The sequence below is a fragment of the Callorhinus ursinus genome, unplaced genomic scaffold (genome assembly GCF_003265705.2).
Source record: "Callorhinus ursinus isolate GAN/ISIS: 27379988/994484 unplaced genomic scaffold, GSC_fseal_2.0 scaffold18, whole genome shotgun sequence".
Lineage (NCBI taxonomy): Eukaryota > Metazoa > Chordata > Mammalia > Carnivora > Otariidae > Callorhinus > Callorhinus ursinus.
The window spans coordinates 35,358,234-35,384,367 of NW_027397080.1; the positions used below are offsets into that span (position 1 = coordinate 35,358,234).

The window sequence follows — 26,134 nt, forward strand, 5'->3', positions numbered from 1 at the left end:
TGATTTGACCAGGACTGAGAGCCACTCCGAGAGAGAGAGGGAGAGAGCGAGCGAGGAGGAAAAAGTTGCTCTCCCCTTTCGTCAACTTTTCGCTAACTTTCGCTTTTCGCTCCCCTCCACCCCCAGCCCTCCCCCTCCGCCCCCCTCCCCGGCCCCCACCGCGCGCCTCGGGTTCCCGGGCCCGAGCGCCTGACACTGGGGGGGGGGGGGAGGGGGTTCGCGAGGAGGGGGCCGGCGCCTTCGGGGAGCGCGCGGCCCGGGCGCCCCGAGCCTCTGCGCCGAGCCCGGCCGCCCCGGAGCGCGGGAGGCGGAGCAGCCCCCGGGCCGCGCGGCCGACCCGAGGGCCAGGAGCCCAAGGCGCGCCGGCCGCGCCCCGACGCGCACCCCTGGCCCAGGCGCCCCGGCCCCGCGGCCCGGACCCGGCGGCGCGGCGCGGCCGAGCGCGGGAGACTTACTTTTGGCTAGCTTCCTCGCCCTCGCCTTGGATCGCATGGTGTCGGCTCGCGGAATCTCTCTCCTCCTCCTTGAGTCCAGAAGCAGCTACACACTATCTTCATCTCCCCAGCATTGTCAGTTTGGACACCTTCGCACATGCGCACAGAGCACTCAATCTGACACCCCTCGCCGGGGCCAAAAAAACTTTGCAATGTATTCATCATCCTCATCGTCGCGCCGCCGCCGCCGCCGCCGCCTCGGCGCGGGATTGGGGGGCTCTCCTTGGCCTTCCCGGTCTTCATCTCACTTACCTCTTCCCCCCCCCGCCCCCTCTCCCCCCTCCCCTTTTCAGCGCAGCTCGGAACTGGCCCTTTAAGAAAACATTCCGTGCTCGGCGTTCCCGCCCGGGGCCCGCACCCCGGATACTTTAAAAGGACCCAGGTGGCCCCGGAGGCGAGGTGACTATCCCCCCACCCTTCCCCGGCGCCGCGTCGCGCTCCGCCCCAGCCCCGGCCGCAGGCGGAGTGGCGGCTGCGTTGGTCCTCGCGACTTCCTAGGATGGGGGGGGAACGCGCGACAGTTCGGACGCGGGTCTGGCTGGGTTTGCTTCGTTTTATTGCATTTTATTACTAATTAAAAAGCTTTGCGTTCACCGTCGCCCCAGCCTGCTTTTCTGCCCGTCTCTCCGCGCGGCCCCCCGCCCCGGCCCGCCATCGCCCGAGGGGGTGTCCCGGCCCGCGCGCCGAACCCGGCTCCTCCGAAGCCCCCTCCGGGCCCCGCCGCCCCCCACGGGCCTGCCCGGCTCCCGCCCCTCCCCTTCGCCCCCACCCCAGCGCTGCTACTCCGGGCTTCGCGGCTCAAAAACAACAGCTCCGCGCTCCGCCCCAGCCCCGGCGGGCGGCTGAAACTCGGACCCACCGCCCTCAGTCCGCGCGGAGCCGGGCACCGGGGAGGCAGCGCGGGGGCCGCCGTCCGAACATCGGGCGCCCAGCACCTCGCCGCCGTAGGGGCGGGCCCGCGCACTCCTGCCTCCGCGGGCCCCAGGTGAGTACCCCGCGGCGCGAGCCCCCGAGCTGGGCCAGCTTCGGGGAAGGGGCCTCCCGCGGCCCAGGTGAGTCGCGGGCGGGAAGGCCGGCAGAGCGGGTGGCAGAGCGCGCTGGCGCGAGCCTTTCGGGCGCTTCTGCCCCGCAGCCCTCCGACGCGGAGGGGTAGGCAGGATGTCCGGGCCAGGGGCCTGGTGCCGACAGTGAGAATTCCGCGTTCGAGTGTGTCTGGGATTCGAGAACGAAATGGGAGCAGAAGCAGGCGCTGACCCGGGCCCTTCCTGGTACCGGGATTCTGCCAGGCTCCAGGGCCGGGAGCTGCCCCAAAGTCAGCCTGAGCAGGGCTGAGGTCGAGCCTCCGGTGCGGGTCTCTGCTGCCGCGGGTGGGCTCTTGGCTGTGCCACTCCCCATTTGTTGTGCAGTGAGACCAGTAGTTCCTCGATGGAGACCTGCGTTCGGCACCGAGCCCTTGCCATCGAGGAGGTGAACCGCTGAGGGCGGAAGGCTACCGCCGAGACCCTGGGGTCCTAGCAGAGGCCCACGGGATGGCGAGGGGTGCGTGACCTGCATGACCGATGCTACCCCAGAGGAAAGGCTCCACAGAGCGGGGCTTGGCAGGAGCCCGGGGCGGTGGTGCGTGGGCCTTCCTGCCTCCGCAGCTCACAGCTGCTGCCCTGAGTTCCAATGCCGACCAGCTCCCGTGGTCTCAGGGGTGCCCAGCCTTGCACCCGGCTTGCAGCCCCAGACGGAGAAGGCGCTCTCTGCGCTGCTCTGTTTCCCACTGAACTGAACGCAGCCTCCGGCCCTAGGTGAGTGTTGACGGCGGCAGTACGGGCAGGGGTGTTGGTACAGAGAACAGGGGCAGCTCAGTCCCCTTGCCTGCAGCGCTTCTGAGGGCCTGTCGCCGCGGCCCCACATTCTGTCCCCATGGGCTGGGTGGAGAACTGTGGGGTCCAGAGGGGACTCGGGCCTTGCTTGCCAGGATCTGGGGGTTTAGGTGGGCAGTCCCCACAGGGAGTTAGGGCCTTGCTGCAGCCTCTAGCAGGCTCAGAACCCACTTAGTCCCAAGATGGGGGGTCGCTGGGAGAGGAAGGAAGGGACCTGGAGTTCAGAGCTGGGAGCTGTTCTGCTTAACCCAGCCAGGGCAGGCTCCAGCCCACGGACCTAACCTGGCTGGTGCCACTGGCCAGAGAGAACACAAGGTCACTCTCATACCTCAGCACTCCTGGACTCCCTTGCCAGGAGCCTCCTAGCAAGGTTGGGTAGGAGGCCTGGGGAGAATACAGTGGTGCCTGCAAAACACTCCCAACTGCACAGAAGGTCCTTCCCCTTCCCCCATCCCCCACCCCCTACTCCCCACTCCCCACCCAGCTCAGGCTTCCTTTTCCCCTGGCCTGGAGGCAGCCGGTAGGCTCCAAGGTTAGGAAGGCCCAGTCTTCTTCTGCGGGCACCCCAGCTCACTCTGGCCTTCTGCCTCAGCTGAGAAGGTGATTAAAATCTTCTGAACCCTGGCCAAGCTGGGCCAGGACAGGACACTCTCGGGACTCTGGGACTGCACCCTTTCCAGTGCCTGAGGAAGTGCACTGTTTCTTCCCTGCCCTATGCTAGGCACCCCCAGGGTGGGGCTGGGGGCTGCCTGGGGAGAAAGACCGGGAGACAGCCTAGCTGCTGACACCCCCAGGTGCTGCAGCAGCTCCGGCAGACCCCTCGCTCCCATCAGCCCCAATCAGTTCCAGGAGCCTGGGCAGACTGTCCCCAAGGCCATGGCCCTGGTCTGGCCAGGCCCTGCCCCCGCGTGGCCGGATTTAGAACCGAGAACAGGTCAGGCTTTGCAGAGTCCTGCAGAGAAAAGGGCGAAGAAGGGGGAATCCGATGTGGGTCCCGATCCTAGCCCAACCGTGCAGACATTTTGGGGACGGGGATGTGGGGGAAGAGTTATGGGTAGGTGGGGGCCAAACAGGAAGAGAGGAGCAGTTTTCATTTTGTTGATAGTGAAAGGCTGGAGGGCAGTTTTCAAACCAAGCCAAGCTTCAGGGAGTCTTGTGGCCGATGCTGGGCTTAGGGGACCCGGCACCGGGATGCACAAGTGTTGCTCCTAACCTTGGCTTCCTACTGCGGGCTGAATGGTGGATGGTGAGACGTGGGCTGCATGGACACCTTCTTCAGGCTACTGGGTTTTGGAACAGACTTTTTTGCTGGGGTCCAGGGTACTGGATAGAGGACTTTTTCTGCCAACCTTTGCCGCAGCCCAGAGTCCCACTTCGGCCAGGAGCTCTGCCTACCACAGCCTTTCCAGCAAGCAGGGAGGTGCAGCTGGAGACCCAGGATCACTTGAACTCCTTTGGGAAAGGGCCCAGTTTGGGAGGGTGAGCAAGCTGGTCCTCAGTGCTGCAGTAAGCATCAGAGTGGGCAGGCAGGAAGGGGGTCCCCAACTCCAGGACGCCCTGAGAACCCCAAAGGAACAAAACCAGCTGGAGCCTACTGTGCACTCCCAGAGTTTACTGTCTTGGACTAGACGGTCACTTTGTTTGGCTCGGACTTGTGCCCCATGCCAACTCGCGAGGCCTGGCCTCTGGAGAGGTCTGCACTGTGGTGTGTATGTGCCCAGAGGTGCAGGGTCCTAGCCAGCCCAGCCACCTGTCCAGGCCCTTGGGTCCCAGGGATGCACTGACCTGACCAGATTCTCACTGCTTACCTCCCCTGTTCCTATCTGTGCCCTGAAACTTGGCCATGGGCTTTCAGGCTCTCAGACTTTGGGCTCAATTGGATTCCAGGTCAGGTTTTGCTCACCCTCCAGTTCCTGCTCAGAAAAACTCTTGAGTAGCTAAAAGAATAAAAGCACATCTCCCTTAGTTTACATATGGGCTCTCCTCAGAGATCTAAAACTGCCCTGAAAGGGTCCAGACCACCAGTCCTTGCCCCACCCCCATCACAGGAGCTTTGAATCAGGCTGAGATAGGGGTCTCCCTCTCTGGGCACCTTCTCCTGCCTTACGTTAGGTGGAAATGTCTCCCAGATTTGAGCAACAGAAGGTTTGGAGACCACCAGGGATGTTTGGGGACAATCTGGTTTGGTTCCTACTACACAGAGAAAACGGAGGTGGTCTTGGCACCCAGCAGGGGACTCAGTAGGGACTGAATGCAGAGGTCTTCCAGCCCCGGAGCCAATAGCTAGCTGGAGTGTTGGGTCTAGAATGGGGGTGGGGTGAGGCACAGACAGCCTTCAGGGCATTTGTGTTCCCCAGGGCGGCTTCCACACTGTTCCAGAGTGGGCACTTCCCCAGGGGCTGCCCAAAACTCTGGGGGTAATAGTCCAAGCCCCCTTTCGCCCTTCGTCCTACCCCGAGCCCAGGGAAATTGGCTGAGACCCACGGACCCCAGAGGCCCTGCTTTCTGGTGCAAGGCTGTTTTGTCCCTGTGCTGCTCACAGCGTAGGTCCCCCAGTGCCCACAGCCAGTCCCTTGCTCTGGAGTGGGCCCTGAGAGTGCTGGGCACTCTCATCCAAGACTTCCCAGGAATGTGAACCATGCAGTCGATTTTGAACAAACCCCAGATGTTTGGAAACCTCCTTCCTTCACAGGCGGGAGGACTTGGTCCCTTGCAGACGGGCAGCCTCTTGGGAGCGTCCCCAGGAGACTTCTCTGCCCTCCTCTGCAACCTGGGGTCCTGGCCGAGGAGCGGGGATGCATGCCTGTCTACACCTGGGGTCGGCCACGTGCTTTCGGGGGCGTAATCAGGAATATTTTTGTTTGTTTTGTTTTTAATTTAAGAGATGGAAGCTGTGGGCCTGAACTCCCCATTTGAATTCCCTGGGAGGGAGTTGGCTGCAGTATCCCGGGCCCAAACCGGCTCTCCAGGAAGCGCAGGAAGCCCCCAAATACTGCTTCCCCTCGGCGCGCACAGTGGGCCGGGACGACGCGGCGGCTCGGCGGCCAGGCTCCGGCAGCCGCGCAGGGCTCCGGCTACTGCTGCGGGAGTAGCGAACGGCATCGGTTTCCCACGCTTTCTCTCTATCCCAGACCTTTAAAAATCCGCCAACGAACGCCGTTGCTGGTTCGCGCCGATCCCGCGCCCTGCGCTCGCCCGGCGCCGCCCGCAGCGGGGACTTCCCGCCGCGCTCACCCTCCGGGCCGCCCGCCTGCGCGCGCCGGGAGCCACTTCGTCCCCTCCCCGAGCGCCCCGGTCCAGCAGCGCCGCAGAACTTCGAGCAGCCGAAGTGGCACCGTGGCTCCGCCGAACGCTGCCCGCGTGGACGCGGCGGCCTCTTGCTCCCGGTTCCGGCTGCGCTCCGGCGGGGGCTTGTGGCAACGAAAACGGCGAGCCGAGTCGCTTTCCCGGCGTCCGAGTCTCGGGGGCCGCTGGGTGGGAGTCGGCCCTCCGCTTCCCCAAACGCCCCGGAGCCCGGGACATTATAGCTTAGCAGACTCCCCAAGTCGGCTTGCGCCCCGATTCACATGCCGGTTTGCAGAGCCCCCTCCTCTCCGTCCTGTCTCGGCTACGGTCCCTGCCCCCACACGGACGACTCTCCGCGTTTGGAAAGCGAATTTCGCCGTGGGTCCTGCGGGCTCGACACACCGCAGACATTTCCCCGGGAATGCTGCAGGGACTCCTTCCCGCCTCGGCTGCCCCATCTGTGAAGTGGGGCGCAACATTCCTGTGCCCCTCTCACAGGTTTAAGTGGGCAGGTTGAAGAAGGGCGGGACTGATGGAAAACCCCAGGCGGGGCGAGCGCAGCCCAGCCCCTGGGGCCACGTTTGCGCAGCGAGGCCCAGAGGTGGTGCCGAGCCTGGAAGAGGACCCGGTTGCTCTTGAGCAACCAGGCCTGTCCCGCCATTTGCGCCCCGTGCCCGCACCGCCTAACTGTCCTCTCCGGGGGCTCGGTGAAGGTGGTGTGAGAGTCCGGCTCCATGGCCAGCCGTCTTTTCCCCGCCCCTGCACAGGGTTTTGCTCCCGCGGCCCGACGGTTCTCGGTTCCTCCCGGCCAGGATGCAAGGAGGCTTAACACCCCAGGCTCCAGCTGTCAGGCCCAGGACGGTACCACTCCGCACCCCAAACCCCCGCCGAGGGCGGGTCCTGGGGCTGCCGGGGAGCCGGGGGACAGGCAACTGAGTCCCTAGGCGCAGCTGAGCTCCTCAGAGGGAATACTCCCCTTCTCCCTCCTCCTCCCCACGCTTTGGGGACTGTGGAGGGAGCTCTGGGCAAGGGGCCCCAGCAGCCCTGTCCCGGCAGGTCTGGGCGGGGCCCTCAGGGCATGACCTTGGGCCTGCGGTGGGCTGTACTCTACCCCAAAGGATGGTGGCCTTGTGGGAAACCAAGGGTAGGGGGCATGGCCTGACCGGGCACTACTCTGGGCAGGGCCGATGGGGGAGCGGGGGGAAAGGGAAATGGGATGGCCAAGGGAATGCCCAGAGGGACACCCTCTCATCTTCCCCCCTTTGCTGCTTCTAAACTAGTAATTGGGGGGGGGGGGGGGGGGGTGCCTGAGCAAGACCAGGATCCTCTCTGGGGAAGGGAAATATTTACCTCTCTCTCCTGCTGAGTAACCTGGAGGTGATGGACTCAGTCCTCCCTCCCTGGACAGGAGGCCCTTCCTGCTTCTGCCCCAGGGCCTGATGCCCATGACCCAGGGCTCTAGGAAGGAAGCAGGGCCCATGCCTCTCCTGCCCTGGTGCCTGATGCCCAGACTTGAGCACCTGCAGAGCCTGCCAGTGTCCAGCTCCCCACCCCATCCTTACCTCCTGCGTCCTGGACAAAGTTCCGATGAAGGACCGTGGCCCAAGTGGCAGAAACACACTGTGCACAGCCCCATGCCCCTGCAGCCCAGGCCAGGCAAGAGACCTCGCTGAGGACCCACTATGTGCCAGGCCTGGGGCTAGGGTGGAGTTGGCAGGGTCCTGGCCTTGAGCAGCTCTTCATTCATGGGACAGACCCCTGCTCCCCCAGGATAACAGCAGAATTACGATGGGAGTGCAGGGTGAGGAGCCGCAGAGGGATGGGGCACACACAGCCTTTCCTGTTCCCCTCCCTGCCCAGGTCAAGGAGACTGGGGTGGGGGGCGGAGAAGACCCAACCTCAGCTGAGTCCGACCCAACTTCTTCCTGACTCCCTCCTTACTGGCCCTTCTTCCTCTCAGCCCCCAGCTTCCTGGGCACCCCAGTTTCCTAATGTGTCATATGGGGGACACAAGCCAGGGGTCTTCTGCTGCATGCAGGTGAGGGCTGGCCCTTCTTGGGGGTTCTGGGTGGTTGGAGCTGTCATTAGTAGGGATCCTTGCGCCCTCTGACCCCTCCTCGTCCAGAACCCAGGTCTGCCTCTAGGGGCTCTGAGCTGGAGCCATGGAGAGCAGCTTCTCACTCCCTGGCTGGGCACGGAGGGCAAGTCAGACCAGGAAGGACAGGGCTCCTGGGAGCTTCAGGTCCCACTCACCCATGCAGATCTTAATGGGCTCCCAGGGCCAGGCCCCACCCAGTCGACCTTGGCCTGCCCTAGTCTTGCCTGGTCTCCTGGCACTTGTGATCAGTGTTTCCGCCAGATCCACCCCTGCCCTCCGGGAGGCCGAGGCTCTGGGGTCATTCCTGAATTCGCTGACGTAAGGCCAGAGGCCCCTGCAAGGTGGATGCTCCTGGAACGTGCAGTCCCATGGTGCTGTCAAACACAAGGGCTGTTTGCCTCAGCACACCTGCAGCTTCCAGGACATCTAATGCCCCTACAAAGCCCAGGGCTGGCCCAAGTCTGGGAGCCTCAGTGAATAAAAGAATGAGTCACTCACGAATGAAAAGCACTGAGTAAGAAGAAAGTGATCCCTAGGTCTGATTTCAGCCCTGAAGCCTGAAGGAGATGAGGGGCAGCCTTACCAGACATCACAATGGAGGCCAGAAGTCCCGCACTGAGGGCCTGAGGCCGAGTGACCTGTCCCTCACCTGTCCCGACTCGCAAAGGGCTGCCCTGCATTCAGTAGCCTACACCAGTCCCTCATGAAGGGGACACAGCAGTGAGCAAGCCACCCAGGTCCCCAGCTGCATGGTGCATGATTTGGAAAAGGAAGCCAGCTTGCTCAGGGGGGCCTCAGCGGGGTGATGGGGGGCAGGGGAGCCGGGGCTCTGGGGCCAGCAGGGTGCTGGCCTCTGCCCTGGGCTGCACCAGGCGCCGTGTGACGCTCACAGCAATCCCACGCAGTAGGAATTGCAATTGTTTACACCTTACACAAGGGAAACTGGAACTTAGAGGTACAAGGACATGTCGTAGAGGCAGGAGAGTGGGATTCATCTGCCTGACCCAAAGCCCTACTCCAGGTGACACGCACAGCCAAGTGATGGTGTCCGGGGTGCGTGCATGACACAGGCTGCAGAGGGGTCTGTGTTTGAAACCCTTCTTGGGGTTCGTGCAGTGCCAGGCGTGTGAGCTCCAAAGGGCATGCTGGCCTTGTGGTCACTCACTTGCTCCCAACAGTGACATTTGTTTGTGGGCATCTAGAACGACTGAGCCATTTGCGATACGTATTTCCTCCAGGTCCAGCTCTCAATGAGGAGCCAGGGTCCCCCTTTCTTCTCCAACACCCACCCTCAGGGCAGCCACCCCAGGACTGTTCTGTGGCCGTCCCCGGGGACAGGCTCCACACCCGAGCCTGTGGCTTTGTGGGCTCAGTTTGTGGGGTTAACATGCCAAGCAAGTGATGCTCAGTATCTGGGCTTCTACTAAGGTATTTGCAATCATAAAAAAAATATGCGTGTCAGTTAAGTGTGCATGGGGCCTGGACCACATGGGACATAGTTGTTCTAATAAACACGAATAAGCCAGTTTTCACATTAGAGAAATAACAGTTTCTAGCAGAAATGTGGTGCTTTTAAAAGGGGTCAATTAATAAACAGCAGGTAATTGTTCATGGCACATTGTGGCAGAGGGTAATTTCCATTTGGAGGATGGAAGGGCCAAATACCCCTCCCCACTCAGCATTTTTGTGTAATAATCACCTTGGCTTCACCTCTGTCTTTAATTTTTACAGCTGGAGCTGTTTACCATCTTCCAACTTTCACTAAAAAGGAAAAACCATCGCTTAAACAAAGCCATTGAGAACTCAGCATCATATGTGGATTTCTTAACATAAATAAATCATACCAACCAAGATTTATGTTCTCCGAATGATGTCATTCATTGAAGGCTGCCTTCCCAGTCAAATCAGCCTTTGGTGATTTCCTTGTGTGCGTGTGCTCTCTGCAAAACAAGGGGGGCTGCTCTGGCCTCCCCCCTGCTCCCATTTCTCTGCTCGGCCCAGGACACCAGCAAGGCCTCTGCCCCAGTCCGCCCAGCAGAACCAGGTCGAAATGGTGACAGCAGTTTCTACCCCACAGACTGCTTTAAAGCTTTGCTCTTGAACCGTAAGTTCTGAGGTTGAAAGACTGTTAAAGCTTCCTGAAGAATTTGCGCAGACCCCAGCGGAAGCTGAGGGTCCTTTGGGTCTTCCAGAGCCTCCAAGGACAGCTAGCTGCAGAGGAATCACTTTGAAGTGAATGAGGAACAGAAAAAATCACCATTAACGGGTAAATGAGAGGTGGTTTACCCATACTGTGGAGGAGTATTTGGTCATAAAAAGGAACAAAGTACGGACACACGCTACCACATGAATGAACGCACATTATTCTCGGTGACAGAAGCTGGTCACGAAAGGCCATGTTTTGCGTGAGTCCATTTATATGAAATGTCCAGGATGGGCAAATCCCTAGAGACAGAAGTTAGATAAGTGTTTGCCAGAGGCTGGGGAGGGGCTGACTGCTAATAGACATGGGTCTCCTTCTGCTGTGTGATGATGTTCTGGAAACAGCTGGCTGTGAGTGCTGCACATCACGAATGTCTAAATGCTACTGAAATGTTCACCCTAGAGTGGTAAGTGTTACGATATGTGAGTTGTATCTTGATACATCTGCCATTAAAAAACCACCCCTGAGCATACATGTTTAGAAGCTTCATGCTCATCTTTAAATCTTTATTAAGTTTGGAACTGAGCATATAGCGGGAGGAGGGTGGGAGGTGTGCACACACACCGTGACGGGGGTCACGTGAGCGCTGGCCCAGCCCCTCGGGGAAGCCCGAACACATGACCATTTTCCTCGGAGCTGGCTGTGCAGCAACCCCCGCTTCCCCCGGCAATGGCATCCCCTTCGCAGCAGCCCAGTGGTAACCCCTACCTGGCTTTTTGTGTTAACCATCTCCTTGACTTGGTTTAAGCTTTATCAGCTAATACAGATCCCTGAAAATGTGAGTCCGGATGCAGAATTTAATCAGATTGAGATGAGCAAGGAGCATTAAGAGCACCACAAAGGGTAGGTGAGGTGGGTTCCATCCACACCGTGGATGATCATTTGGCCACCGGAAGGAATGGGACGCTGAAAAGTCTGCAAACATGATGAGAGAAGCCAGTCACAAAAGGCCACATATTGTATGACGCTATTAGCAAATCTGGAGAAACAGCAAGCAGGTTGCCGGTTGCCTACCTGTGGAAGGAGAGGCCGTGGTGTGTTGGGCAGATGAAGGTTTCAAGGGATGAGCCAGACCAGAGTCTGGCTCCAGCCCCCTTAACAGAAGACCCTTGGGGAAAATAGAACTGATTAATACAGCCTGGACCTTTTATTAATTCAAGCAGCACACATTCCCTGCACACCTAGTCTGTGCCAGTATGACCAGAGGCCCCAAGGATGTAGCAGTGACTGAAACAGACAGGCATCCTCCCCAGAGGAGCTCATGTTCTCATGGGGACGGCAGCAGTGAGCAGGATATGTAAGAGCCTTGCAGGGCAGGTTCAAAGTCTCTGCATGCTGTAGGGGATAACTAAGGAGGGAAACAAGGTGAGGAGCATGGCCAAGTGAGACCTCTCTGGGGTGGTGGCATTTGAGCAGAGACAGGACAGACTGAGAAGGAAGCATTGTGCATGTCTAGGGAACAGCATTCGGGCAGAGGTAGGGAAGTTGTCCTGTATTGTGCTGGTCAGCTCAGTGTAATCACAAGGGACGTTCAATGAGGTAGAGAGAGGCAGAAAGATTCAACTGGCTTTGAATTTGGATGGGGGTCCTGAGCCAGGGAATGCAGGTGGCCTCCTGACGCTGGAAAAGGCAAGACAGTGTATTCTAGACTCTCCACAAAGGAAACCAGCCCTGCTGATACCTCGATTCTTGCCCAGTGTGACCCATTTCAGACTTCCCATCTGCAGAACTGCAAAATGATAAAGTGTGCTGTTTTAGGCCACTGAGTTTGTGGGAATTTGTTACGGCAGCCACAGGAAATTCACACCGGGCTGGAGGGGAGACAGGAACTTCTTCCAACGTGGTCAGGACACGCCAAAGGACAGTCACTGCAGGGATGTTGGCAGTGGCTGTCCTCACATCTGGCTCCTTAGTCACTCTGCTCCCATGTGGACCGTCCATCCTCCAAAGCCCGCCTGTGCTCATCACTCCAGGAGCCATAGCGGCCATCCCTCGGCTCACCCACTCCCCAGCTTCCTCTCTCATCTCTGTGGAGCACATCCTCTAGTAACTTCTGATAAACTGGGAGATACATTTTCTAGGGCCATGCATGTCTGAAATGCATTTATTCTCCCAACACTCCAGAATGATAGTTGGGCTGGGTGTGGAATTCTAGACTGGAGATGCTTTTCATCTGGAGTTTTCAGAACATCGCCCCTTGTCTTCTTGCTTCCAGAGTGGCTAGAGAAAAGGGAGGGGAATCTGTTCCCTGTGCTTCGAATGCAACTTGCTTCTTCTTCTTGGGAATCGTCTAGAATCCTCTCTTTGTCCCAAGTGTTTTGCTGTGTCACGGTGATGCACTCAGGACTGTGTCTGATTTCCTCCACTGTGGGTTCTTTCAATCTGGGAGCTTATGTCTTTCAGTTCTGGGAAGTTTTCCAGAAATACTTTGTTATGGATTTCCTGCCCTCTGTTTCCTCTGCTCTTTGTTCTTGGAAACTGATGGTTACTATGAAGTTTTCTTCCGTCCACATGGTCTGTATGTCCTTCAGATGGCTTTGTTCTATTCCTTTTAGTCTCCTGTGTTGATCCTCGGTGACCCACTTGTGATCTGAGGTGGGGAGTACAGAGCTGGTTGGAAGATTTGGGGTAAGGGAGGGCTTGCTCCCTTTGACATCCATAGGAGGGTGATCCTGGCAGCGCTTGGTGTCAGCAACTTCAGGGGTTGATCTGATGCCCAGGCAGGTTCCCCAGGGATGAGGGGGGTCCAGCTGCCAGTACTCTGGGATCCAAGTTGGGGTCTCCTCAGTCAGTGTCAGGTCACGGCTGCATGCATTCCCGGGAATAGGCCTTTGGACTTTTGCTGAGCTGGGGAGGGGTGGGGGTGAGGGGAGCATCTAGGAATCCATCTCCCTCATGACTGCCTTTCATGCTGCCTTTCCTGATGGCAGCCATTCCCACACCCCTCATCTCAGGCTTGCTTTTATGGCCAGTCCTGAGTTTGGGATGCTTTTTGTATTAAACCCAGTAAAAACCCACCTTCTGCACTGTGTTCAGAGCTCTCTCTCTCTCTCTCTCTCTCTCTCTCTCTCTGTCTCATCTGTGAGCCAGTCACTGTGGGTCCACCTGTAAGAGGGCTTTCAGAAATTTGCAGCTGCCCTGCCCTCCCCTGTCCTCTCCACCCTCATGGGTAGATGTCTCTTGAAATCTCTTTTCTGTGGTTGAAGTGAGTTTTGCAGAGGGGGCTTATTCAGTGTGTTTAATCTGCCATCTGAACCCAGTGCCTTTTGGGGCCACTGTGCCATTTCAACTCCTTAGTTTCTGTGTGGCGAATTTAGAAAGGCTGTGACCATTTGCTGTGCAGCATCCAGAGGCTCTGAGTGAGGTTTTCTGGGTCCTGGCCAGCGGATTCCTTGGAGTTCCCCCCACTGTGACACATTCCAGTCACAAAGAAGTGAGCCACGTCTTTGGGTCCATGATGCACTGCTGTGTGGACAATGACGTGATGGTGTAGATATGTGCGTGTTGCCTGTACTGATACGTCCCTGAAACACGGGATGGGGAGGAACGTTTAGGAATACGAATTGAAATATATTAACAGAGGTCTAAACTGAGTGATGAGATTTCAGGGTATTATAACATTTTTGTTGTGCTTACGTGCATTTCAATTTTTCTCCAGTGACCATATGTTAGTTGTGTAATTGTTACAATGTTTAAAATGAAGAACAAAATGTTACCTGTCCTTCAAGAGCTGGCTCAATGTCATTACCTCCCAGAAGCTTCTCCTGAAGGCACTGTTGGTAATGCTCCTCTCACCACACAAGTGAGACAGGCATTAAATAAAACTTAGTTTTCCAAATATTGATTTAGAGTTTAAGCCTCTTTTCTCCCAGGGTATGGGAGACTGGAGACATGCTCTGAACTTGGGACTCAGCTTCCCAACTTGTTCTGATGGGGGAGGGGCCTCTGACCCTGGGCTTCAACCCCAAGGTGGCAGGGTGCATGGGAATTCGGGCTCTGGAGCGAGCCACCCGCCGTGGCCTGGATCCACTACAGCCTCCCTGTGGACTGCAGCTGGTCACACCTGCCTGGGCCCTAGTCTCCCCACTGCAGGCGTGAGAAACGGACCTGCCGCTGGGCTGCTGTACCCAAAGGTCCTGATGCTCAGGGAGGACTAGAGCCAGGTGCAGAGGACGGAGCCCAACCACTGCCAGGCTGGGCTTTCTGTCACTTTCATTTGTAATTGTGGTACAACACACATAGAATTGACCATCTAACCATTTTAACATGTCCAGTTCAGGGACATTAGGCACATTCATACTGCTGTGCACCATCACCATCCATCCACAGAACTTTTTCATCTTCCCAAACCACAGCTCTGTCCCCATGAAACACTAAATTGCCAGCCCCCTCCCCAGCCCCTGGTGCCCACCTTTCCACTTTCTGTCTCTATGGATCCCACTCCTCTGTTTGTCCTTCTGTGTCTGACTTCTTTCTCTCAACACAATGTCCTTGAGGTCCATCCACAGGGTGGGCTGTGTCTGCTTCATTCCTTCCTCAGGCTGATTGCGATCCCATTTTGTGGACAGACCGCACTTTGTTTATCCGTCCATCCACAGATGGAAACCTGGCTGTTTTCACCTCACCAGGTTGTTTTGGTGGTGTTTTCCTGAGACTTGTTGGGGGCATGGGACTGTTTTTGCTCCTCTGCATAGAGGGCTATGGACTTCTTTAACAGGGGCCCTCCTGGGAGGGCCTCTTCTTGGGGACAGTTTCTCCCTCTCATACCTTTGCCTTCTCCCTCCTGGCACTGACCTCCCTGAGGTCACATGAGTCTGATCTGATCCCCCCCTGTGGGTGTGGCATGGGCACCTCCTCAGAAGACCCCACTCATCACGACATGGACAATTTGCTCTGTATTTGAGATGTTACTCACTTTTCACCTGATGCTCAACCCTGAGGGGAGCTGGGGGCTCCGGTTGTTCCCAGGTCCTTGATTTCCCCTTGTCCTTGATCCCAGGAGTACACAGAGGATGGGGCAGAACCTTTTCCAAGTGGGAGAACTGGGGGCCCTTTGCTGAAGGTTTGAAGGCAGAGATTAGCCTCCACCCACATCCTTAGAATTGGGTCTGCTCCCCCAAAGATGGCCAGGCTGGCCAGAGCCAGGGCCCGAGGGTTCCTGGCAGCTCCTCCCAGGGAGACCCCAAGGCAGCAGGAACCCAGCACCTGCCCCAGCTCGCAACCCTAGGCCAGCTCCTCAGCCTCTGGCAGGCTCCAGGGAAGGAACCCAGCCCTCCCTAGAAAGAAAGCCTCTTCAAAGAAGGCTCCCTCCCAGCACAAGGATCACACTGTTTAGAAGTGATAGGATGAGTTCCAGGAGTTTGTGCTCTGCTCCTCAAGGAGACGTAACTGCCTGAGATTGGTGGCACAGGCATCACACACACAAAGCCAGAGGACCGCACACCCTCTGGGATAAAGAGGGGTTTGTAAACACAGGCAGGAGAGCACCTCAGAGGGGCCCATCCTGTGGAAGTAGTCCAGGCTTCAAAGGCATCACTTAGCCACTGGGGACCCACAGACCCACCACTGGGGGCTCTGCACGAACCCAACCAGTGGTCCAGACTTTCTGTTCCACCAGTGGAACCCGCCCTGTACACAGACATGGAAGGTGCAGCCCTTTGAGCACCGCAGAAAGGGAGTTTACCAGAGCTGCAAGGCCATCTCCTCCAGGAAGCCCTCCTACCCAGTAGGATTGCCTCTCATTCCCAGAGTCCCCCAGGACCTCCATGGACTGTTGTTATATGTCCAGGCACAGCTGGGTTCCCACAGGCATTCACAGGCTGACAGCCACCCTCTACTGGCAGGGTGTGAGGCTCTGTGGTTAGGAGGGATCTGTAGAGAGAAGTACCTGAATGCAGGCTTCCTCACGTTGAGGTTCCTCTGGAAGTGGGGCTGGGGTGCAGTGGCCTGAGGGGCTGAATAAGTTTTCTACACCTCTCCCCTCCTTGTGGCAGGGATAAGGTTATCCTGACTCTTCCCTGCAGGCACAGCCCAGGGTGCACTTCACCTTCCTTCTTGTCCCCACATGCAGGCTCTCAGGGGGCAGGGATCTGGGGGCTCCCTAGGGGCCTAAACACTCCCTGGTTCCCTCCAGGTCTGGGGTAGCCACAATAGCCATCCCTTCCTCCTCCTGAACCACCTGGTGGAGCTTGTTCTGCCCCATGCCCCCTGCTTATGGGTTCTTGAGGAACTTGGGTCTGCTCAGAAGTAGTCAGCCAAGAGAGGGCCATGACCTCTACATGAGGGGTGTTCTGGTGGAGCCCCAGCCTGGCCCAGGACACAGACTGACTCCCCACCAATGAGGGCAGCTGTTTTCTACTCCTGGGCACTGGCTGCTCTCTGGGCCCTCTGCCACCAGCCTCTTCAGGCCACCTTCATCTCTCTCCTGCTCTCTTACAGCAAAAGCTTCCTGGCTGGGTCCCCAAACCATGGTCTGTCCTCCCATGCAACCCTCAGGGCCAAGAGGGTGAGCTTCTTGCCTGTTTTATTTCCTCTTACTCTCCAGGGTCTAGCAGAGTGTGGCACATGAGAGATGAACAATGGTTTTGGATGGATGGATGGATGGACGGATGGATGGAAGGATGGATGGATGAATGGATGGATGGATAGATGGAAGGATGGATGGATGGAAGGAAGGGTGGATGGAATGAAGGAAGGAAGGATGGATGGAAGGAAGGATGGATGGATGGATGGATGGATGGATGGAAAGAAGGAAGGAAGGATGGATGGATGGATGGATGGATGGATGGATGGATGGATGGAAAGAAGGAAGGAAGGAAGGATGGATGGATGGATGGATGGATGGATGGATGGATGGATGGATGGAAGGATGGAAGGATGGATGGATGGAAGGAAGGAAGGAAGGATGGATGGATGGATGGATGGATAAATAGACAGGGGGGTGGATGGATGGGTGGATAGATGAACTCCCTGCCCAATGAACCAAGGAAACTGAGTTTTATGATGAAACTGGAAATGGACTGGGAAACTGAAGCCTAGCAGAGAGCAAGGGGTAGAACTTGCTCAAGATCATGGTGCACACTGGCAACAGAGCTGATCCAGGACCCCAGAGCTTTGTTCTCCCTGCTCCAGCTGCCTGCAGGAGGCAAGCAGTTTCACCTTGTTTCACCTTGACAGTTTCACCTTGACAAGCAGTCAGGATTCGTGCCCTGTATCTGTTGTTGGTCCCAAGGTGGAGGCCTTCAGTGCCCAGGATCTGCTCCTCCTCACCTCTGTTCATGTGCACCTGTAGGAAACACAGTATCCCTGTCCGTCCTTCTTAGCTGTGAGACCCTGGGCTCAGGCCCCAGGACAGGAAAGGTGGTAAGATGATTCCCACCTCTCAGCACTGCTGCTCAGAACAAATAAAATGATAAGTTTGAAGGGACCAGGTGAATGGTAGTCATGTGACATCTGTACCCTGCCCGTGCCAAACAATCTGTTTTTTACCCTTCCTTCTACTGAAGTTACTCTCAAGGTCCCCAAAGACATCTGAATGGACCCTGCTCCATCTTTGTCTTTCTTGTGCCCCCTGCAGCACTGCACATGCCCCTCCAACTCATTCCTAAAAATTCCTAAAAACCCGCCTCCCACCATGACCATGCTCAGACCCCTCCCTGGGATAGGGTCTTACCAGACTCCTGTTTCAGGAAAAACCTCAAATCCAAGATATTTCAAGGAAGGCCCAGGGGAGGTGCCCTGGAGCACAGGATTCTTCCAACTATCCACCTTTTCCGTACACCCTCCCCCTGCTCCAACCTTCACACAGCCACACGTTTCATACGACTGAGGGCATTGCCAGACCCCAGCTCTTCCTAGCCCCAAGCTGGCATGTTCTCCCTTGGGTGGGTCCCTGAAGCTGACCCAACCAGATCTGGCTGAGCCTCTGACCTCACCCCTCAGAAGGAGTAGTGATAACCCATGCAGGGTCCTTCCTGGACCCTCCCTGGGTTAGGGTCTTGGGACCACCCTTGATGGACAACCCATAGACTATCATTCCAGTTGGATGTAAACAGACACCTTGATGTGGGCTGAAGCTGTCCTTGGGTACGGATCTGCTGAGCATAGCACAGCCTCCTTCAGGGGCTTCGACCCTATATAGGGGACTCTGTGACCCATCAAGTTCCCCTCTGGGACAGCTCTGGGCTCTATCTAAATGAGGCACTGCAGTAACAGCTGCCCTGAGCTCCAGGGTTTTTATGGGTTTGTCTTAAAGATTTTATTTCCAGAAAAAACCAAAAGCAATTAATCCAAATTACAGAGTAGTCATTTGTAATAATATTTGCTTTAAATATATGTATTTTTTAAAAACCCCTAAGCTGTGAGCTTCCAGTGAGTTCGAGGTGAAGGACACCTTGAAATAATTACATTTTTTTGCTTGTTTTATGTTGTGAAAATGGCTTGGTCGATTTGGGGGAAAATTGTAAAATAGTCAGCTGACTCCCTTATAAAGGCGACATTATTTTTTTTCTCCAAATTCTGCCAGAATAACCACATCATGATCATTTACCCTCTTGCCTTGAAGGTGGACTTCTTCCAAAGGCGCCTCAAGCATTTGTCCAGCTGCCCCTCACCCCAGCCTTGGCCAGCAAGGGGAGCGATACCCCTCCCAGAGACACAAATGATGGGTGGCATTTCCCACTGTCCAACCAGGAGGACAAGTGTCCAGCATGGTGGGGGTCCACACGCTGACAGACAAGCTGACCACCCAACTTGGATGGGTGGGAGGGAGGGGATCCGGGCTCACCTGCCCTCTTTGTCTCAGTGATGGTTAGGGATCTTGGCAACTGTGATGAGCATAGCCCAGAGGGAGGACAGTCTAGCCCAGGTAGGACCCTCTGGCCAGTGAGCATGCCTAATGAGAGGCTTGGCTGCTTGGAAAATGGAAATTCACTGGAAGGTTCAATTCTTCTTAGTATAACATCAAAACACTCAACCACACTGGGTCAGGACACCTGGTTTTAGTGCCAGGGGAGCCAGAGTGCTGGGGGATCCTTCTCTACTGTTCCCCAGACATTTTATCATCTGATGTCTCTTCCCCAGATCTAAGATTTGTAGATATGACCTCCCAGCCCAGTTTTTGGCTTTCCTTTTCATTTTCTTAAGTGTCTTTTGAAGAAGAAACTTTTTAAACTTTAGCAATATACTGGTTTTTTCAGTTTATTTATACTGAAAGTTCAGTTTATTTATACAGTTTATTTATAGTTAGTGCTTTTGTTTCTGTCGTGTTTTGCCTAACCAAAGGTCACCAAGATTTTCTACCATATTTTTTCTTAAAGTTTTATGGTTTTAGTTCTTATATTTGGATCTAGGATGTATTTTGAGTTTGTTTTTGTCGTGTAAAGTAAGTGTTGAAGTTTACTTTTTTGCATGTGAGCATCCAATTTTTCCTGCATTATTTGTCAAAAAGTTGATGATTTCCCCCCTTGAATTGCCTTGGCAAGCTTGTCAAAAATTAATTGACCAAATATGTGTGTGTCTATTTGTGGATGCTCTGTTCTGTTGATCTATGTATTTATTATTTTGCCAACATCACAGTCTTGATTATTCTAGTTTTATGATAAACTTTGAGATATAGTATGCCTCCCAACCTTTTTCTTCATTTTCAAAATTGGTTAGGCTATTTTAGGGCCTTTATGTTTCCACATAAACATTAAGACTAGCTTGTCAATTTCTATAAGAAAGCATTCTGGGATTTTTGTTGTTATTGCATTGAATCTATAGATCAATTTCAGGAAAATTGTCATTCCAACAGTACTGAAACTTCCATGAACATGGTATATCTCCCTTATTTATTGATTTATAAGATTTATTTATTTATTTTAGAGAGGGGGGAGGGGCAGAGGGAGAGAGAGAATCTCAAGCAGACTCCCACCTGAGCACAGGACCTGACTTGGGGCTTGATCTCACAACTCTGAGATCATGACCTGAGCCGAAACCAAGAGTGGGATGCTGAACTGACTGAGCCACCCAGGTGCCCCTCCCCCATTTATTTAGATTTTTAATTTGTTTCAGCAATATTTGGTTGTTTTCAGTTTATGAGCCCTACACCATTTTGGTTAAATTGATTCCTAAGTATATCATAATTTTTATTCTATTTTAAATTTCTTAAAATTTCAATTTTCAATTATTCATGGCTAGCATGTAAAATTCAATGAATATTTGTACATTGGCCTTCTGTACATTGTGCTCTTGCTAAATTCACTTATAAGTTCTTAACAACTTTTTTGCAGTTTCCTTTGAATTCTCCACATAGACAAATATGTTATCTGTATTTATTTCTTCCCTAAGTGAACCCTGGTAGTTTGTGGTTTTTAAGAAATTTATACCTTTCATCTTAGTTTTCAAATGTATTAGCATAAAGCTGTTCATAGCATTCCCTTATTACCCTCTTATTATCTATAGGCTTGGTAGTAATTGTCTTTCATTTCTTACTTTGATAATTTGTGTCTTCTGTTCTTCCTCATCAATCCAGCTAGAGGTTTATCAACAAACCTGTTCAAGAACACGTTTTGGTTTTATTGATTCTTTTCTATTATTTTTCTGCTTTCTATTTCATTTATTTTTTTCTCATTATTACTTCTTTCTGCTGACTTTGGGTTTCACTTTTTCTTCATTTTATAGTTCTTTCAGAAGGGAGCATAGATTACTAATCTGAAATATTTCATCTTTTCTAATATAATAATTTAATGTCAAACCTTTTCCTCTAAGCACTTCTTTACTGCACTCCTTATGTTTCAAAGTATTGTGTTTTCATTTTTATTCAGTTCAAAATATTTTTAACTTCTCTTGTGATTTATTTTTGACCCATGAATTATTCAGAAATGTGTTAGTTTCTAAATATCTGGGGATTTTTGGATATTCTCTGTTATTGATTTCTAATTTAATTCTATTGTCATTAGAAAATGCACTTGGTATGATTTCAGTCCTTTTAAATGTACTGGGACTTGTTTTATGGCTCATAATGCAATCTCTCTTGGTGACTGTTATGTGTACGTGGAAAGAAACTGTATTTCACTATTGTTACGTGCATACATATTTAGGATCACTGTGTCCTCTTAAAGAATTGACTCCTTTATCATTATAAAATCTTTCCTCATCCATAGTGATATTTCTTATCCTGAAATAAATTTTATTGATGTTAATATAGCAGCTCCTGTTTTCTTTTGACTAGTGTTTACATGGTGTGTCTTTTCCATTCCATAACTTATCTATGCTTTTTTTGCATTTAAACCAGGTTTCTTGTAGATACTGTATAGTTGGGTCTTGATTTTTTTTTAATTCAATCTGAAAATTTCTGCTTTTAAATTGGAATGTTTAGGCCTTTTACATTTAATGTGATTATATAAATGGTTGGGGTTAAATATAGCATCTTACCTTTTATTTTCTTATTTGTCTCATTTCTTTGTTCTTGTTTTTCTGTCCTCTTGAATTAAATGAATGTTATCAAATATCCATTTTGCTGCCAATATGGGTTTATTAGCTACATCTTTCCACTTTAGTGATTGTTCTTGTTTACAATATACATCTTTAACTTATCAAAGTGCCTTCAAATAATGCTATTCCCCTTCACGTATAATGCAAAACCTTACAATAGTGTGCTTCCATTTCTCTCTCCTGTCCACTGTGCTCTTGTCATAGATTTTGCTCCTTCACCTTATAAACCTTTTAATATATGGTTATTTTCCTTTGAGAAGTTAATTATGTTTTACATTTAAAAATTAATTTAAATATTGTCATATTTACCCACATATCTGTCACTTCCAATATTCTTCCTTTCTCTGTATAAGTCCATATTTCCATCTGATGTAATTTTCCTTCTGTATGAAAAATGCTATTTAATATTTATTATAGTGTTAGTCTGCTGACCATAAATTCTCTCAGCTTTTATTTTGGCTAAAAAATTATTTATTTTGCCTTCATTTTGAAACATATTTTTGCTGAGTATAGAATTCTAGATTGACAGTTTTCTTCCTTCGGTACCTTAAAGAAGCCTCTCCATTGTCTTCTGGCTTGCATAGTTTCTGATGAGAATTTTATTTATATACTTTCTTCCTTCATCTATACATAATATGTCTTTTATTCTCTGGCTACTTGTCAGATTTTCCCTCTATCAACTTATCAATTTGATTATGATATATTTTGGTATGGGTTTCTTCTTGCTTTTTTTCTGTTTGGAGCTCATGGAGATACTGGATCTTTGAGTTTACAGCATTTTTAATGGAATTTTGAATATTTTCAGCAACTGTGTCTTCAGCTATTTCTCTGTCCTTCATCTTTTCCCCCCATCATAGATCTCAATGATATGTCTGTTAGATTGCTTCCTGATCACGGTTGCCCTGTTCGTTTTTTTCAGTCATTTTTCTTTGCATATCATTTTGGAAAGTGTCTACTGCTCTCTTAGAAGATCCCACCAATGTTTAAAAAATTGTTTTGCTGTATCTAAACCACTGTTGATCCCATTCTGTGTGCTCTGCCATCTCAGATAATGCATTTTTTTCATCTCTGGTTCATTTGGGTCTTTTCTATGTCTTCTGTTTCTCCCCCATCTTATTTATGTTTTCTTCTATCTTTTTGATAACATATATTTGACTTGTAAAAGTTATTTTAACATTCATTTCCTGTATTTCAATTATTTCCTTTCTGGGTCTTTTTTTTTTTAAGATTTGAGATTTATTTATTTATTTGAGAAAGTGAGCGAGCAAGGGGAAGGGGTTAGAGGCAGAAGGAGTCTCAAGTAGACTCCACTCTGAGTGTGGAGCCTGATGCAGAGCTTGATCTCAAGACCCTGAGATCATAACCTGAACCAAAACCAAGAGTCAGATGCCTAACTGACTATGCCACCCAGGCACCCCTGGGTCTATTTCTAATTATTGGTTAATCACAGACATGGGACATATATTCCTGGTTTTTTAATGCCTGGTAATTAAAACAGCTATTTGTTTTATAATTTCACTCTTTAAAAAGCTGCAGAGGAGCACATAGAGGTCCAATTTACTCTCCGCTCCGCTTGTCCTAATGCCAACATCTTACATAATCCAGTACAATTATGCAAGCCAGGAGAGTCACACTGATCCAATACTATCAACTTATCACAGATCTCATTTGAATCTTACCAACTGCAAACGTCTGGGAGACTCTGAGTTCATCTCTCTTCCACTCGCCAGGAACCTCAGTTTAGGTTTCCATCCTTGCACACTGCCTGGAAACTCTCTGGACACTGAGTTGGGACCCGTTGTGGGGTAGGAAGTGTTCTGCACAGAAGACACACTCCAAGAGACACATTGCTTCACACTTGCCTGGGGCAAGTGGTACATTGGTGTGGTTTTGAGGAGCACCAAGACGCTTCCAATGACTTCTGACTCAGGATCCCATGGCCTCAAATTCTGTTATCAGAGACTTACTCCTTTGTACTTTAAAAAGAAGAAAGCCTTCACAGCCTCACTACTGCTGAATTTCCTGAGAGGAAGATGGGAAATAAATGTGGATGAAATACACACCTGCCGTGAGATGTGCTTTTCATCTACTTCTCAATGAATTTACCTGGTCCTAGGATATATCTGAGGCAGATACCACAATCCACCTTGTCTCCCATACATGCCTGGGGCCGTTGTCACAGTCTTCATCCTATCCCCTGCACACACCTGAGGCAGATGCCACAATCGACATTATCCCCTGCACACACCTGAGGCAGGTATCGCCACACCCATTCTCCAGGTGAGGACCTCGAGGAGCCTCCAGAAGTCCCTACAAACTTCAGAGTTTCTAATTGCAGGCATCTTTCGGCTCCCCCTCCAGGGAAAACTACTCGCCCCTTCATCTATCATATCAGCTCCTCCAAGGTTGGGAAGAGGGAGGATGTCTGGAGGGTGGCGGGGTCCTAGAGCTCAGAGCCCACCCCAGGACTCTCTTCCTCCGGGAAGCCTCCCGCCTGTTGCTGCACCACTCTGGCCTCAGGGAGCAGCTCCCTCCAATCCCTTGGCTCCTGTGGGTCCCCAGCACTCTCTTTATGCCCAGCTGAGATTGATGCAAGGATGTTTAAGGAAGACTTTGAGATAAAATGAACGTATTTCTGGGAAAATATGAAGTACCAATCCTGGCCCAAGAAGAAATAAAAAACTTAAATAGATTTAAAATGGGAATCAAAGTTTTCACCTTTCTCAGAAAAAGAGCCTCATGCCAAAATAGCTAACAGCCTCTTTCCAGGGACAGATAATCCTTATCTTATGTAAACTTTTCCAGAAAACAGTAATAGAGGTAAAATAACATGTTTTATTTTAAGATACTGGCGACCATCGTGTTCCAAATCTGGATAAGGGCAACACGAGATCAATTTTCCTGATACACTGGTAGGAAAATCTTGAATGAAATATTAGCTAACTGGATCCTACAGCATGTTTTAAAATACACACTCACAGGAATGGCTAAAGTTGAAAAGACGGATACCTCCAAATGTTGACAAGAATGTGGAGCTGCTAGAGCTTTCATGGAGTGTTGACGGGGCGTTTGGGGAAAAGATCTGCGGTTGCTTATAAATCTAAATGCACAGCTGCCCCATGATGCAGCAGTCCTGCCCCAAGACGTTTACCCAAGAGAAATGAAAACATAGGTCTACAAAATGACCTGTACAAGAATGTTCATAGCAATTTTATTCATAATATCCAAGAAATGGATATTGGAGTTAGAGGATGGAGTACTACTCAGCCATAACACCAGATAGACCGCCAGTCCACTCAACAACACGGCGAATCTCAAAACCCTGTGTCTGTTTGTTTGTTTTAAGATCTGTTTATTTATTTCAGAGAGTGGCGAGGGGGGAGCAGAGAGGGAGAGAGAATCACAAGCAGACTCCGCACTCAGCACGGAGCCCAATTTGGGGCTCGATCCCATGACCCCGAGATCATGACCTGAGCCAAAACCAAGACTTGGATACTTAACCAACTGAACCACCCAGGTTCCCTTTTTTGAAAGAAGCCAGACACAAAGGGTACATACCATGTCATTCAGTTTATGTGAAGTTCTAGAACAGGCAAAACTAATTTACGGTGGGAAAAAATCAGAGCTACTTTTACCTCTGGGTGGGTGGGGGCTGGGGAGGAGCAACAGGAAGTTTTCTGGGGTGACTGTTCTGCATCTCTGTTGGGTTTTGGGTCACACAGGTGTGTGCATTTGGCAAAGTTGTTGTATGTAAATGTTAGCTCAAAAGCAAAAAAAAAAAAAAAACTAGGCAAAAATACTGAACTCTAGAGAATGATGTCCATGCTGAACGATTCAGAGGAAAATGAGCTAAGAATTGCAACTTACCTTAATGCGCATCAGAAAGAAAGAAATTGTGCCAACACAGTGATTGTGGACAACAATACTGCATTACACAATTCAGAGTCTCTAAAAGACGAGGTGCTAATTGTTGTCACCACAAAAATCAAACAATAATTAGGTGAGGTAATGCAGATGCTAGCTGATCATACTGCAATATACACATGCATCAAGCCAACATGTGGTACTAAGCTTAGACCCACAGTGTTGTATGCCTATTATAGCTCAATAAAAATAAATTAATTGTCTTTAACAAATTAAAATTTTTCATAATAAAATTTTGGACAAGATACAGCATGATCAAAAGTGGTTTATCCCAGGGATGCAAAGATGGCTTCAATTCAGAGAATGATCAATTACATTAACAGACTAAGGGAAAAACTAACGGTGCTGAGTAAGTATTTGATAGAGGTTAGTGCGTCCTGTCTTTCTAAAGACTCTCAGAAAACTAAGAGCACGAGAAGCTTTCTTGACTTGATAAAGGTGGTCTTCAAAACACCAACGATGGGGGGTTTGGAAGCATTCTGTCCATGACTGGGGACCCGACAAGGACACCTGCCCTCCCCACTGGTCAGTGGAGCTGGACGGTCCTCCATCAGACACAGACAGGAAATAAGGCATCCAAGAGTTGGAAGGAAAGAATGAACTTATCCTTATTCATAAGAATAAAAATAAAAAGGAATAAAATAGGAGTAAAGATGAAAAGAAGAATGCCCGTCTATTTACTGGTCAACTACGTAGAAATCCTAAGTGACTAATAGACAAAGAGCATCATCAGCAACAAAATAATAAGAGAGTTCAGTGAGATTCTAGATTAAAAAGAGGCCAA

The 26,134-nt window shown here is 51.6% G+C and overlaps 1 protein-coding gene and 1 long non-coding RNA gene across 8 annotated transcripts in view; one reads left to right on the forward strand and one right to left on the reverse strand.

The window, feature by feature from the left end:
• The window catches only part of PRDM16 (PR/SET domain 16), a 310,580-nt gene extending 310,007 nt beyond the window's left edge, over nucleotides 1-573 (reverse strand). For 5 of the 6 annotated variants that reach the window (XM_073903468.1, XM_073903466.1, XM_073903467.1 and 2 more), the window contains exon 1: nucleotides 456-573. In XM_073903468.1, the coding sequence (XP_073759569.1) occupies nucleotides 456-492 (37 nt within the window). In that variant the 5' untranslated portion in view covers nucleotides 493-573. The remainder of the gene's footprint in view (nucleotides 1-455) is intronic. The other variant, XM_073903470.1, reaches the window with a different exon arrangement.
• Nucleotides 574-773: 200 nt separating this feature from the next.
• LOC141374472 (uncharacterized) lies at nucleotides 774-10,416 on the forward strand. 2 transcript variants are annotated; one of them, XR_012381397.1, is made up of 3 exons: nucleotides 774-893; nucleotides 1,324-1,479; nucleotides 9,480-10,416. It is a non-coding gene; the product is annotated as an uncharacterized lncRNA (long non-coding RNA). The 2 variants fall into 2 exon arrangements; XR_012381396.1 differs by lacking the exon at nucleotides 774-893 and adding an exon at nucleotides 1,901-2,287 and having other exon boundaries at nucleotides 1,275-1,479.
• Nucleotides 10,417-26,134: the final 15,718 nt, after the last annotated feature.